General features: G+C 37.3%; 1 protein-coding gene and 1 long non-coding RNA gene across 14 annotated transcripts in view; one reads left to right on the top strand and one right to left on the bottom strand.

Moving 5' to 3' along the window:
- Positions 1-16,320, bottom strand: part of Cntln (centlein) — a 274,806-nt gene that overhangs the window by 55,513 nt on the left and 202,973 nt on the right. For all 13 annotated transcript variants that reach the window (NM_001438394.1, NM_001438395.1, XM_087550987.1 and 10 more), the window contains 2 exon segments: positions 13,997-14,220; positions 14,303-14,378. In NM_001438394.1, coding sequence (NP_001425323.1) covers positions 13,997-14,220; positions 14,303-14,378 — 300 coding nt within the window.
- Positions 3,292-15,858, top strand: LOC148005884 (uncharacterized). Its single transcript, XR_015620289.1, has 3 exons — positions 3,292-3,532; positions 10,742-10,850; positions 14,831-15,858. It is a non-coding gene; the product is annotated as an uncharacterized LOC148005884 (long non-coding RNA).

Raw genomic sequence — 16,320 nt, 5'->3', positions numbered from 1 at the left:
AGGGGAGGCCCTAGGTCCTGGGGAGGTCTGATGCCACAGAGTAAGGGGCTGTTGGAGCAGTGGGGCGGGAAAGTGTTGGTGGGTGGGGGAGCACTCTCATACAGGCAAAGGGGAGGGGGGAGGCAGACGTGGGATGGGAGGTTTGGTGGAGGAGTAAATTGAAAGTGGGATATCATTTGAGATATAAATGAATGGAATGACTAATAAAAAATTAACCAGAAAGTTAAAGGAACAAAAAGAAAAAATTTGTCATGCAATATAATCATAACAATTTCCTTGTAATTGTATTTAAGTAGAATGAATGGAAAAATATTCAAATTTCATAGTATCTTGTGACTTTTACAGCAAGAGTATTCTATAAATACATTCAAAATTAAGTATATTTTTATTAGTGAGTAGAATTAATATTTTTTATTCAGAATATTGCTCATTCATAGAGGACAAAACAGAAAGATATAATTTTTGTTTCCCTATGGGAGATTAAAGAATAAATCAGTTAACTGATCACATGAATTATCAGGACAATTTCATTATTTTTTGATCACCAACACATATTTTCCATACAAGTACACAGGAAGACATAAAACTTAGATTAAGAAATTTCAAATTAGTAATAATTAAAAGTACCTAATTCTAAAATATGAGTTTTTCTTTGTTTTGATATTCACATTCAAGATAAAAAACACAGAATACCACCAACTAAGGTATCTTAGACAGAAATGTAATTACCTATGTAATGAAGTCTCAAATGAAAATTTTCCTCAGTTACAGCATCACTCCCAAAACTCCTCTCTGAGAGGTGCTGCTATTAAAAGCCTACAGTGTTTCAGAAGATGTCAGGCAGATGAAGGTAATGTGGAGGACTTTCCAGCAATGCTGCTGCTAGCAGTTAGACTTCAGTAGCCTTTAGAGACCATTAAGTACCCTTGGCTAATTGGCCAATGGTAAATTAATCCTCTTTTTATTCCAGCAGCACTATTTTAACACCCTTAAACTCTGTCAGCGCAGTGTCTGAATGACAAAATAATATTGTGCATGAACAATGAGCAGAAAAGCTAAATTAACACTTCATGTTTCACGTGCCATCCCTGTGTCAGAGAACTTCCTTCTTAACTCACTGACATTCAACTTTCTTAAACAATCTCATGTTGACATCATTTTGAGGCAAATTTTCCTAATTATTGTTAATTGCCTATCAAGAAAAGCCTCTTTCCATGAAGTGCAGTTGTCTAGCACAGATGAAATCAGCTCCAGTGTGCACATTGAAGTGAAGTATGACAGTCAGGTGCTACTCTGCTGCAAGGCTGGATTAAATATGGTGCTCAATTAACCACGTGCTTTTTATCATCTGCAAATGCCGATCTGTGTTCACAGGGTACGTGTGATCTTATCACAGCAGTTTGGTACCTGCATATGTAAGGCAGGTAGGCCACTGTCAGTAACATTTACAGAGAGACATCCACTCGGCACTCTTACACCCGTGACACCAGGACTAGATAACGGCCGACTGAAATGCTTTTTGTAAATATGCTTGAATATATTTTCTCAGGTAAAAACCAACACTATTGTAAACTCAAATTGTTTACTAACACTTTAAAAATTTGAAAACAGTCCCTACAACATTTGACATTTATCCTTGACTTGATGGTTTTGACATTGCCAAAAACTATAGTAAGTTTCCGATGTGTATTTCAAAATAATCAGAATAGTTAAACCAATATCAAAGTAAAACTACATCAGTTTAACTTCTGATTCCACAAGTATGTGAAAACTAATGGAAATAAATACATGGTATTTGCAAATTAATGTGAAATTTCAACAATTAAGATTAGCTTAATTGTGTGTTGCTTTGCTATTTTATCAAATGTCATATTCAAGCTAACTGGAAATAAAGATACCCTATTACATCAGGCACTTGGAAACAGAAGTATAGCATCACTACCAAAGTGATTTCTCAACATCTCTGTGCTAAGATTCTGAGTTCAGAATCAGCCCTCTTACACACTGTACAGTGATGGCATGCTTACTACCAACCATGTGGCCAAACCTGCTTCCATTGGATGAATGTCTCTTTGAACACGTCTCTCCCACAGCCCTTCTCCTTTCGGTATGGAAACTTAGCTAATTAAACCAAGTACTCACAGATACTGGACACCCCTCCATTTTAAAATTCTATTTGTCTTTTACTCTTTTGTCAACATTTTTCCAGTTAATGACATTATTTGGGGGCAAGAACAAAGTTACAAACTATAACACACACACACACACACACACACACACACGCATGCACACACACACACGTGTTCATTAACAACAATGTGTGCATGATCATTGAACAACAATGTTCTAGGGTGAAGTGAAAACTCTGGTACAGGACAACCACAGATTTCCAAGGGGAGTTATACTGACTGAGCTATTGGGCACAGAGGAGATAAAACTCTAGAATGTATACACAAATCTGATGATTTTCTCATTTTCCTCCAATTAAATTCTGTCTTTCTTTGTTTTTAAAAGCAAAAAAACTAAACATTACTGGTTTTCTGTCCAGTGGGATTGTATTACAGCGGTGCTGACTCCTATTATATTTAATTGCTCAAAAGGCCTTTGCTGACATGACCAAGGAAATTAACGTCCACACAAATTATTGTGACTAAATGTCAATGAGTCTAGATAATCATAGATTGCTCATAATACTTAATTTCTACTTAAATCTTAAAAGAATTATGGCAAGGTACTTAATGTTTGTTTTTCTTTTTTTCTTTCTTTTACTATCACGGGTTGATCATCGGGTCTTAGACATGCTAAATTAAAAACCCTATCACTAAAGTAGAGTCCCAGGTTCTTAAACTAATTTAAAATTATTATTATTATTATTATTATTATTATTATTATTATTATTATTATCACCATCATCATCATATATGTGTATGTATGTGTGTACATGTGCACATGTGGGTAAAAGGTCAGTTGTCAGAAGCTGGTTCTGTGTTTCCGTTGAGGTACCTGGAAATCGAGCGAAGGCGTCACATGAGCACAACAATGCTTTTACTCACTGAGCCATCTCAGCAGGCCTAGTATCAACAGTGGCATTTCTGAAACTATAACTTGTAGAACAAGACATCACTTTTCAACAAATGTCTGAATATGGACAACAGAATGCATATTATATGGTAAATGTCATATGCTGTTTAACCTCACTGAGAGTCTGACTCAGGAAGCAGGGGTGTTTTCCCCACTTTAGACCAAACATGTTTAAGTCAACTGTCCCACAAAATCCCCTCTCCTGAACCTGGCTCTGTAGAAGGGGAAAGTAAACAGCTAAGGGAATAAAAACATTCCTTTAAAAACAGCTAGAAGGCAAACTAAAACTACCACAGAGGTTACTACTGTTTATCTCCTGACATTTCTCTCATGCCTGCAACAGAGAAGAGAAACTGAATCACACCAGTGTAGACTACGTTCTGCCCAGAGTACTCCATCAGGACTCCATCATGGCTGTTCAGCAGGGCCCAGTCCTTTCTGCAGGATGGCTGTAAGTACGTGATTTGATCTTACTGTTCTGCTGTTCTTTGTTCTTTCACTTGGAAGCCTTACTCTCGGGGAAATTCTACTCTACCAGGGACTCTCGACAGAAAGAACTCCAGCTGTCTGCCTTGGCAGTGAGGGTTTGAAGTACCTGATGCAATGGTGGTTTGCTATCTATCTGCTGCTTCTCTGCTCATCACTACTTTTTTAAAAAAAATTGCTTACTATATACTTAATAAACTCATTTAAAACCCAAAACACATACATCATACACTGGACCATACAGAACATACATGGACATTATAATTGTTTAAGTCATACTGAATAAGTTCACAGTAATTTAAATTAAATATCACCAGTTTGGGAGGGTTATAAACATAAAGTCCAAAGATACTCACTTGTAGTTCCAATTTTATATATTTAAATTAGTGAAAAGCAATACATTTCTTAATATGCTTTCTAACTATGAGTAGCATTGTGATACTTGGAATCATTTTAATAACAGTCAATAGTTAAGTGTAGTATGTTATTTGATAAAAAGCAGTGAATTCTAAGCATCCTTCAGTTCATTACAAATGAAGCAGTAGTGACGCTGACACTCATGTGACGTTGGCTGTTTGTAACTTTGCTTTGTTAAAGTGCTCAAGAGACAGAGCTTCATAGCTGCTTTTCTGTTTTCTCTGTGTCCGTCCCTTGAGACTTTAAGAGTGTCAGAATCAAATCTGTTTTTAAAATAATGGAAGCTTTTTTCCCCTACAACTTGAGTTGTTGGTAAAATAAAGATACTAGTACCATGCAAATTTTTTTATATTAAAAAGTAACATACACGAAAATTACCAAGGAAAATACCTTTCCTGGCATGGAGTATAAACTCCTACTAGGGAAAGGAAGGCAAAGCACAGACTGCCGACTTTTGTTGGAGGCTACGTTTCTCGAAGTAATTTCACAAAGAAGCTATTTTTAGCACAAAAAATTCAAAAACAATAAAATTCTATTATCCTTTATTTTAGTTTTCTATTTTTGATTTTTCTATTTACTTTATTTTTTTCAAGTGCTCAGGACAATCTGACTCAGTCAGACCACGTCACATACACTACAGTTTACACTAAGGTAGGTCAGATCACAACACCACACACCAATGTGTTCAGATCACACCATACACTCACTATGGTAACTCAGGTCTTTAGGAGTTTATTTTGGTTTCATTAATCAAATGTTTTCTCCGATTATCTCCTGAGCAGCTCTTCTTAAGAGTGCACACAAGACATGTACTTTGGAAACCAATGGAGACATACAGACACTATTTTCCCCTAGGCTCCCACATATTTAGTTTTTTTCCAGCACCCCCTTCCCTTTGGTACATTAGTGCTGTCTCTTTGATTTTGTTATACTGCTTTTTCTCTATGGCTAAATTCAGCATCACATAAAAAACTCTTAAAATTCTACTTTAAATTAGTTACTACTTTAACCACTTAAAAATTCTGTAATTTTCTGTCTCTCTGCACACATTTCATGCTGTCCACTTTATACATTCCATAAAATTTGGCTTATACTTGTGGGTCAGAAACAGTGGATCTCTGTGAGTTCTGGGCCAGATGGGTATCATAGCAAGCTTCATGGCCACATCTGTCTGGTGATGTCAACAACAGCTCTACCAGTTTACTCACTGCTTCTCACTTTGACACTTTTAAGCTTTCCTGTGTTTTAATGGTTTTGCTGCATGCATAAAATCCTTACTGAGGAATGACAAGCAAAGTGATTGTCCCCTCCATACTTTATATATAATGTACACACATGTCTTTATATATGGTATATACACAACTATAGTAACACTATATATATAGGCAAGCGTTCTACCACTGAGCCAAATCCCCAACCCTGTGATTTTCTTGTATTGAGATACATATTCAGCTCTCATATTAATGCCTTAAATGAGGAATAAAAATCATATTTTATTATCTATGGAATATCTCACTATTTCAATGCTTTAGATGTGTTAGCTATACTGAAGTGACATTTATGCATGCACAAACCAATATTCTAGTCATTAAAAGTAGGAGTGATGCACTTATGAAACAAAGAGGACTATTAGGACACATAGGTGGCAGAAAGAGAAGGCTTGTGTGGTACAGGGTGGGTATACTCAAAGTACACTTTCTGCCTGCATGGTAGCCCTGTGTAATAAAATGAAACAGGGACCAAATCCTAAGATAGTAAGTTCAGTTAAATATCACAATCCAGCAGTCAGAAAAATGTTCTAAATTTGTCACTTCTGGGTAGATTGATATTTTAATGAGACAAACGCATTTGAAAGTATATTGTTATAGTGGAGAAATATTGCAGTAAATGAAAGACTGCAGTATCTGATACTGTTTCATCATAAACAGAGAGTTTCTAATTTGGTCTGTTTAGCCTGTATTTCCTTTTTAATTCTTTCTTCTGTAAGATCAGAAGGAAAAACAGAATGTAAGAATGATTATTCTAGAACACAGTGTTCCGAGTAATAATGGCGGTGCCTACGAAAATCTAATATTTTAGATTTTAGACACGGATATTGTGTTAACAAATATCCCTTGGTTCATGTAGAAGACCGGACATAGGAACACGGTAGGCACGTCCAATTCCACATGGACTCTGGGCTCACGTCCTGGATTTCGCACAGTTTACCTTGCGAACATGATCCGAGTGACATTTCACAAATTCCTGGATAAATGTTGCTACACTCTGCCAGGAGAGAGACAGGCTGTGGCATGCACAGATCAATAATCGCACTGTGCTTCATCAGCCTCAAAATAAAAAAAAAGAATTCATCTGGCAAAAGCCACGGCCCTAGAGAATCTGACTTATATAAACGGAATAGCCTACAACAACTGTGTACCACACAATCTACTGGTGTAAAGTAGGAGAAACTTTGAAATAGGCGGTGAGAAGCACACAGTTGTTTTCTATGTTTTTATTACTGGGGGCTTGAATGAAGATTAGACAAGGAAAGTGAGGCTATTCAAAAGTCCAAAAGTTCCAGGCCAGGAGAAAAGTGGCTAGCGGCTACCACTCCAACTTAGGAAACAAAACACACACTTAGGAAATACTGACAACCAAAGGGATCAAAGTAAACATGTGAAAACTTTAATGTGGATTTATAGACTCTGACACACTTATAGTTATGGGTTTGCTAACCCTCTTTTGAGATGTGCAGTCTATATGCTGGATTAACCAAAAAGCCCAAGGCATTTGTTGACTGGGCCATGTTCCAGATTCTCACATTTCACTAAAGTCCTTTATTTGAGTTTTGATTAAACTACTTTAAAATTAACTGGTTAATATAATTGAATAAGAAATTGCACAAATTTAAAAACTCAAATCTTAAAAATTAAACTGCCTTATTTAAGAGTGCCATTGTCTTAAAAGTCTGAGAATAAAATGTGCTATTACAGAATTGATCTGACTCAGAGTAGGGGAATTAAGATTTCTTCAAGAAATTGGGGAAGATAAAGATGTTCATAAAAAGCAGCAGTACACATCTGCGACCCTTAGGCTTACAGACTGCTGTGGGTCCTGTGATCTCTCATACAGGCTACAGTTGAATTCTTGACAGCAACAGCCTGAGTGAAGACCTGTTTTTCACAGATTACAAAGCATCTAGTTTTTAATTTTAAGAAGTATTGTGGTCTTAGGTTCCTTTCAGCTGCTGTTACAAACTGTTATAACTAAGGGAATTATTAAAGAGAATGTTTAATTTGGAGCTCATCATTCAGAGGATTAGAGTCTATGCCCATGACCACTGTGCTGGGCAGCATGGCCGCAGACAGCAAGGCACTGAAGCAGTGGTTGAGAGCTCACATCTTTTATTTTTATTTTTTGCTGATTGCTGTATATTTTTATCAAAATAATGACTGGTATTATAATAGCATTCTTGGACCTATTAAAATATTTTTATTAGTTAAAATATTTTCAAATTTTAAATATATTTTGATCATATTCTTCCCCTCCTCCACTCATTAGAGATCCCCTCACCCTCCCTACCCATCCAAATTTGAGGTCCTTAAAAAATATCCAATACAACAACAAAACCTCCCAAACATAAGAAAACAAAATAAAATCATACCCTCCATTTATAAAATGGAATACTACTCAGCTATTAGAAACAAAAGACATTATGGAATTTGCAGGCAGATGAATGGAACTAGAAAACATCATCTTTAATGATGTAACCCAACCCAAAATACATGCAAAACATGTACTCACTGATAAGTGGACAGTAGCCATAAAGTACAGGATACATCCCACGCTACAATCCACAGACCCAAAGAACCCAAATAACAAGGAGTGCATGGGGAGTATCCTTAAATCTCATTCAGAAGGGGAAACAAAATAGTCACTGGGGGTGGATGGAGAGAGGATGGGGAAGGGGATCAGATGAAAGGAGAGCCTTGGAGAGAGGACCCTAGAGAGTAAACGGGAATATGAACCAGGCAGGGGAGGGAGGCATCCCCCATCAGAGACCTGGGATGGGGGAGGGCCCAGGGACCCTAGAGCTGAGACTTCTAGTAGTGGAAGGAGCCTTAAGTGGCCACCTCCTGTGGCCAGGCAGGGCTCTTAGTAGAGGGATATGGACACCAGCCCATCCATGAAAACTCTGACCCCAAATTTGTCCTGCCTACAAGAAGTGCAGAGACAAAACTGTGACAGAGACTGAGAAAATGGCCAACAAATAACTAGCCCAACTTAATATCTACCCCATAGGCAAGAACCAATCCCTGACACTATTAATGGTCCTCTGTCATGCTTGTAGACCAAAACTTAGTATAACTGTCCTCTGACGGGCTCTACCCTACGGCTGACAGAAACAGATGCAGAGACCCACAGTCAAACTTTAGATGAGGTCAGTAAGTCTTGTGGCAAAGTTGGGAGAAGGACTGAGGAATCCGGAGAGGTTAAGGACTTAACAAGAAAACCTACAGTGTCAACTACCCTACACTCTTCGGGGCTCCCAGATACTGACCCACCCACCAAGGATCATACACACAGGGGCTGGACCTCGGCTTCTGCACATGTGCAGCAGAGGTGTGGCTTGGTCTTCATGTGGCTTCCCCACAAAGACTAGAGTGGGGACTTACCCTGACTCTGTTGCTTGACCGTGGATGCTGCTCCTCCAACTGGGCTGTCTTGCCTGGCCTCAATGGGAGAGGGTGTACCTAGTACTACAATGACTTGAGGTACCAGGGTGTTTTGGCTTTTCACAGGGACACTAACTATTCTCAGAGGTGAAGGGGAAAAGGGAAGGAAGGAGGAGCTCTGTGAGAGGGGAACTGGGAGGAGATGGGGGACTGCAATACTGCAATTGGGTGTAAAGTGAATAAATCAATAAATGAATTGAAAAAATTAACAAAAATGGAAGTCCCCCCCCAAAAAAAACCTCACCAAACTGTAACCAAATAAAAGCACACAAAAAGTTGTGGAGGTAGAGTGAGAGAGACCTTGGAACTCTCGGCCCTACATGGGAGGCCTCCAGTACATCATTCCCTTCAGAGCTCAGGAACCCTGTGGAAGAGGAGGCAGAAAGAGTGTAACATAGAGAGGAGACGGAGGACACCAGGAGAAAAATGTTCTCTAAGTCAGCATGAGTCATCTCTTATGAACTTACAGAGACTCAAGCAGCATGCACTGGGCCTGGATGGGTCTGTATCAGGTCCTCTACATGCATGTGCTATCTCCCAACTTAGTATTTTCATAAGATTCCTGAGTATGCAAATGAGTGGGTCTCTGACTCCTGTGATTTCTCTTGGGCTCATTTCCATCTGTTAGCTTGTCATATTAACTTCAACATGGTAGTTTCTCTCTCTTTCCGTGTGTGTGTGTGTGTGTGTGTGTGTGTGTGTGTGTGTGTACATATATATGAATGGAATATGTGTGTATATATGTTTGTATATACATACATATGAATGGAATGAATGTAAACCTAAAATGAATGGAATGAATGAATAAATGTGGAATGAATGAATGTAAACATGGCCTCTACGGTAAAAGTTAACAAAAGTTAACAACTGAATTGTCACCTATTCCTAATTGTGACCCTGGTTATATCAACCACTCCAGGATAGGTCTCACATTCAGGAGAACTCACATTTTCTATCCGCAAGCATAATGCCAAGAAAGTTACTGGGAATAGGGTGGGCTTCTCAAACCTCAAATCCAACCCCTGTGGCACACCTCCTCCAACAAGGCCATAGCTCCTAATCCTTTCCAGACAGTTTACACCTGGGGACGATTACTCTAATATAGGAGCCTAAAGGGCAATCTCTCTCAAACTGCCGTAACTTTCATACCTTTTCAGGGACTTAAAATACTAGGACTAGTTAGGTCACCACAGTGGTGATAGAGTGAAATAATTTCCTCTGGAAAACATAAAGTTATGCAATTCAGGATCCAGAATATTAAAAGCCTAATGACTAGAAAGCTGACCAGAATAACTGAAATGGGCCTTGTAGGGTGTGTGAAGAACAGTGAACCTTCACACCATACCAAACCTCCAATGCTGTCATGGCACTCTCTGTCCATCCACTAGTTTGGCAGACATTTATTGTGCTTCTTAAACAACATTAACGCCTACAACTCCTTGCTGTGAATGAAACCAGACAGTAAATCAATCTTTACATGTTCGTTAAAGGTGAGCCATGCCCTAAATTATGCCTAAGTCTGTGAAAGTTATCTAATTTGTTTAATATATGATTTTTTTTTACCCTAAGGAACCTATTAACTATAAAAACAACACAATTAACCAATATTACATTCAAAACTTATTAAATATCTAGAAGCCATCTTAGGAAAGTAGAAAGATTTTGGAACTAAAGATTAAGAAAAAGACTGTGGGCTTTTCTTAAAAAGAAAAAGGTAGGTCAGAGGCTAAGAGAATCCAAAACTGGTTCCCAGCACTCATGTCAAGTAGCTTATAACTGTTTGTAATTCCAGTTCCAGGGAACTGGAAGCCTGCCCTCTGGCCTATATGGGCACTGGCATAAATCTGCATAAATATGGTATAAATAATACAGGCACATACAAATATGCATATAATTTTTTAAAAGAAAGAACTATCTTGAGTTGTATTAAATGAGAACTATCTATGAACACATGGGCTTTGGTATTTGATTATTATTAGATTTTGTTTTTATTTTATGTGTAATAGGAGTTTTACACATGTATGTATTTATACATATAGGTACTTGATGACCCTGGGGACTGAAAGAGGACACTGAGTCCTTTGGAATGGGAGTTGCTGGTGCTTCTGGAGTTACAAATTGGTCTTAGGAATCGAACAGGGGTCCTCTGTAAGTAGACCAAGCGCTATTAACACTGAGCCGTCTTTCCAGTCCCTAGTGTTTGAATCCGTCCTCTCTAGTCTGTGGTACTGTTTGGGGGAGATTATGGTATTTAGGAAGAGAACTTTTGCTGGAGAAGTGCATCACTACAGGTGAGCTTTGAGAATTTATAGCCTTGCCTCTCTCCTAGTTCACTCTCTCTGCTTCCAGTGTATAACTGAACATATGATCTCTCACTCACTGCTCCAGTTGTCCACTCTGCTGCCTGCCTGTGGACTTTTTCTGTAGAAATGAGCCAAAATAAATTCTTTCTTCCATAAGTTGCTTCTGGTCATGGCATTTCATTGGGCCAATAGAACTTCATGAAGATATCAAGTTAGGATGTCCTCCTGAAGCTACTACTTATCCCCTCATCTTGGGTGATTATTTGAATTCTTTAAGACGATTTTGTTGCATACAAAATGATAGATAATATCTTCATTACAAAGCTTTATAATAAGCCAATGAAAATAAAAGATAAATACCTAGAAATTAGGTATAATAGTCATTGAATAAAAGCTATCTGGTATTTTTAGAGTAGCATGGAACCTGGAACCCCTGTTAGCAATTTACAGGCATTGGGTAAGTTTCTCCATTGCTACAAAAGGCTCTGATGTGGTTCTTCACTGAATAAATGTCTGAGGTAATGAAAAATGTATGTGATGAGCTTATAACAACAACTGACACTTAGTACATGCATGTGATGAGCTCATAACAACAACTGACACTTAGTACATGCATGTGATGAGCTCATAACAACAACTGACACTTAGTACATGCATGTGATGAGCTCATAACAACAACTGACACTTAGTACATGCATGTGATGAGCTCATAACAACAACTGACACTTAGTACATGCATGTGATGAGCTCATAACAACAACTGACACTTAGTACATGCATGTGATGAGCTCATAACAACAACTGACACTTAGTACATGCAAAAGAATACTGTTTCTATTAAGAACATATAGTATAAGATTTGAAAGAATAGATCAGCCATATAGACTAGTAAAAATGGGTGGTTTATGGAAGAAAGAATTCTTGACTATAATGTGAGAAGAGAAAGATTATAAGGACAGGTTGGTTGGGCAAAGCAGAGTAAAGGAAATGATGACTACAGGCATAGGACTAGATGCTCTCTAATCGAGAAACAGAAATCCCATATAGTTAGGATAGAACTTTGAAGACAATATGCATATACAGAATAATAAAGACCTACCAGTTAAAACACATAGAAAGCTAAACTATACAGGAACAGTGAAAGCACTTTGTGATTTTTTATAACTATTAACATAAGATACATAATAAAGTACACTCAAACACAAAATAAGGTGGGGATACAGAAGAACATAAAAGCATAGAAAATATCCCTGTATTCAAAGTGTTTATAATATAAAAAGTAAGTGGTTTTTATAAGAGAGGAACAGACAAGCATCTATGTACCACAAGGAAATACAATTATTTGCTTCTCTTTTATCATCCAATACTAAAGCCTAGTCAAATGCTAATAGAAGCAGGTGGCAGTACCTTGCCAGTGGATTGAGAACATTGAACAAGAGAGTGGGAATTATGTTCATACACAGAGAAAAACCAGTCAGTTCCAATGTATTCAATACTTGTCACAGTCTAAGGCCCAATTCAACTTAATACTTTATTATGGGAAATTTTTTATTATTTATTAATATTATATCTAGAGTAGCATCTAGGCACCAATAAAACTAGTATATATAAAATAAGCAAAATACATGAGATTAGAACAAAATCTACCAACAAGACTCAAATGATATATTTAAAACATTCCATTCAATAACAGTATATGTGAATTTATGTATTTATATGTATTTATAAAGATACATAATCTATGTGTTTTGTTTGCAGTAAGTTGATAAAAGGACAATTCTAGTACTACACAGCTCATCTGAAAAGGGATTCTGAGTTCCAGCATCAAGAAGATCAGTGATATGCTAGCATGGGGGCCCGTGCACACACTCTGTCTGAGGACACACTTTATCAAAACTCCACTCAAGAATTATTTCTCCTTGCAAACATAGTCATTCATTTCATTCATTCATTAGTATGCAGACTTGTTTTCATATCAATAAAGGGTAATAATACTTTAATATTAGTTGCTGTGTGGTTGATAATACTCATTAGGTATTGGATTTGTATGCCTTTTGCACATTCAGTACTGCAGACAAACTTCTCAGGTAATGGGCCGGTCACCAAAAAGATAAAGAGTAAATTAGGATGCAGCACACTTTGCATGTTTTCAGATTTGATTCATACTTCGATTACCTAATTGTCGGTTTTCACAGTGGTGCTTTATGTAAATGTGTAGTACAAAATGGTCTATCATTAATCCAAACAGCAATCCTCAAAACCAAACATTCCAAAACAACGCGATCAAAAATGTTCTAATTTGAAACCGACAGCCTGAAGAACAACAGCAAGTGAATAGTTAAAATCTTTGATTTTTTTAAATATTAAACCGCCGTGTTTCTATAAGAGCAAAGTCCTTCTATGTACAGTAAGAACACTTCAGTTCTTAACACACAATGGCTGTGGGTCTGAGTTGACCTGTTTTAGGGAGTGTCTGTTGGTGTCAGACATGTGATGGACTGAAGACACACTCAAGCCACCAGAAGAACCTCAGATGCATTAGTGTAAATGGTCTGAAGGTTTGGGGACTTCACATTCAGACACATTGTCGTGTCACCACTTTTTAAAGATTTATTTATTTTATATATATGATGAGTACAATATAGCTGTCTTCATCCACACCAGAAGAGGGCATCGGATCCCATTACAGATGGTTGTGAGCCACAATGTGATTGCTGGGAATTGAACTAAGAACCTGTAGAACAACAGTCAGTGCTCTTAACTGCTGGCTGTCTCTGTAGCCCCTTGGGTCACCAAATTTATCATGGCCTCTATATGCATTTTGTAACTCCATGTGGGGTCAATAGACACAACTGACGGTGTGCTAGATTAATGCCTTAGATTTTTTATTCTTGTACATATGTCTAAAACAAATTGGAACTAAAACCACATTTAAAACAAAAAGCTATACATTCACTCTATATTGAGCATATCTGTTATAATTCACTCTACCTTTATTGTCTGCCTGCTGGTCTGGAATCGGTGATCAGATATCTGCTGTTGATGGAGGAGTTTTTCATTTGCTTCTTTAAATTCTTTAGCAGACGACTCTGCTGCTTTCCTGGCATTCTGAAGCAAACTGTTTTGTTGCTGCAAGGATACAATCCGTTCTCGTAATAAAATAGTGTTGCTACTGGATTTCTGGGCAGGTTTAGTTTTGCACTTTTCTCTGTTAACTAAACAAAAATAAATATTCCTTGTATTTTACAGTACCAGCTTACATTTATGAAGACACTGTTAGCTTCTCATTAGTCTTACCTCTGGCAGGAAGGGCACTGTGTAAGTTCTTCTGTAGACTTCCACTCTTGTTTTGAAAAGTCATTTTCTTCGTATTCTTAGGATGAGAAATAACATAAATGTGAAAGTTCCAGAAAAGTTGGTTACTATTCAATGGCACTGTCAAACAAATTCACATGTAAATACTTAAAGTATCCTTAAGTAGGTAAAAATCTATAGACAACAAGATTTTATGATTCCTCAATTAAAGACCTCAATTATAAATCTGAATTTATATTTTAGTATATAGAATAAATTTAAATTTATAGAAACATCAGGTGGAAGACAGAGACACAAAATCAATTTGAATAAAGTAGAATTTAAGCTAATGACAGTTTAAAATAGTAGGAGAAAATGGAGCAACAACAATAAAATATGGACATTTAACAAGGTAGTCTGGGAGTCTGGGTGCTTTGCTTTGCTGTTTTTCCTGTTCCAATGTAGACATATGCTACTGGAAAATGAAACTGAAATTGTGGTTATAGTATATTCTTCTTGCTTTCATGCTAGGTAGCTTATCCTACCAAGACCAAGCAGGACGATTACCTCAAGCTTCAGAACAATGTGGCTTACATGGAGAACTCCAAGCTGGCCTGGCCTCAGGGAGCTAAATGGGACGTCTTGTGGGGCATCAGTCATGAGTTTTTCTCAGTACCCATCCAGGCACAGCCAAAGACATCCTATGTTGCTGAAATCTGGTAAACGTTTTTTTTGTTTTGTTTTGTTTTTTGTTTTTTGTTTTTTTTTTATCGTTCTGGGATTAATATCTAAGAGTTAAACAACTGGGTTGTAGCTACACTTTGGTGAAAGTGGTAGTTACAGTTTTTCAGAAACTATCAAGCAATTTTCCGGACTGCTATTCTGTTGCACTTGATAAAGCCTGGGGTCCAGTTTCTCTGCATCAGCTGGGGAGCAATCGTTATTTCCACTGAGCTGTCGGATTAAGATTTGCCCCTCTCTGTGGGTGAACTTTCTGTTCATGCCCTGCCCACTTACCTACTGGATTGCTGTATCTTGGATGGATGGGATTTGAGAGGTCTTCATATAACCCAAAACATGGAACACTTATCAGAAACTGGGCACCAACTACTCTTTCTATTCTATTCAATGTCTCACCTCCTAAGTAAAAACTTTTCCTTGCAAAGGTTAATTTTAATATACTCTAACTTATGGACCTTGGTTTTGGTCTCGGGTTTTAAATTCTTCATTCATCAAACCCTAGGTTCTGCAGATTTTTTCTTGAATTTCTAAGAACTTTGTAACTTAAATATCACACTTTTATCTGTGATGCAGCAAGTCAATGTCAAAAACTACTCTTCCTTAATTGAAATATATTTTCATCTTCATCAAAATTCAGTTGGTAAAAATTAAACAGATTTACTTCTATGTTAAGTATTCCATTCTGTGGATAATAATGCTTCCTGACCACTTCGTGTGTCAGGGGGTTGTTGTATCATCCCTTTTTATAACCGAACCCATTTTGGCAGATTAGAATTTATGCCACTCTCTGTAGGCCAAATAAAAACCAGTTAACTTCCATTTTGTAATTTTTATTTGGATTATTCAATAGCTTTACTTCTTTGTTAACACTCTTTCTTTATTAGCATGCTGTTTTGCCATATTGTAACCTGTCCATAATTACTCATTGAAACACTTAGCAGTGACAGTTGGATTAAAATGAATACCATATATATCATATAATTCTATATCTAGTGTAAGGCTTTGTCTTTTGTTCATCTACTTTCCTTAAAAAAGCTGCAATACCACTGGTTCTTTTAATATGATGAACAATTTCCAATTGCACTCTGAATATTTTGGGTAACGTATATGAAGAGTATAGATATTATTTGCATTTTGTTTGAGCAGACTTCTCATATTACGCTGTTGAGACAAGAGGCACAACATCAATTACACAAGTTGAGAATGGAAGTCCAGTCTCTAGAGACACTGTAGATGAGGAGGGCACATCATTACTGCTCTGCAGGGTGGAAGTTCAGGCT

This window comes from Rattus norvegicus, chromosome 5, assembly GCF_021556685.1.
Source record: "Rattus norvegicus strain SHRSP/BbbUtx chromosome 5, alternate assembly SHRSP_T2T, whole genome shotgun sequence".
Classification (NCBI taxonomy): domain Eukaryota; kingdom Metazoa; phylum Chordata; class Mammalia; order Rodentia; family Muridae; genus Rattus; species Rattus norvegicus.
The sequence above is the reverse complement of the archived record's forward strand: the minus strand, read 5'-3'. Positions and strand labels throughout refer to the sequence as shown.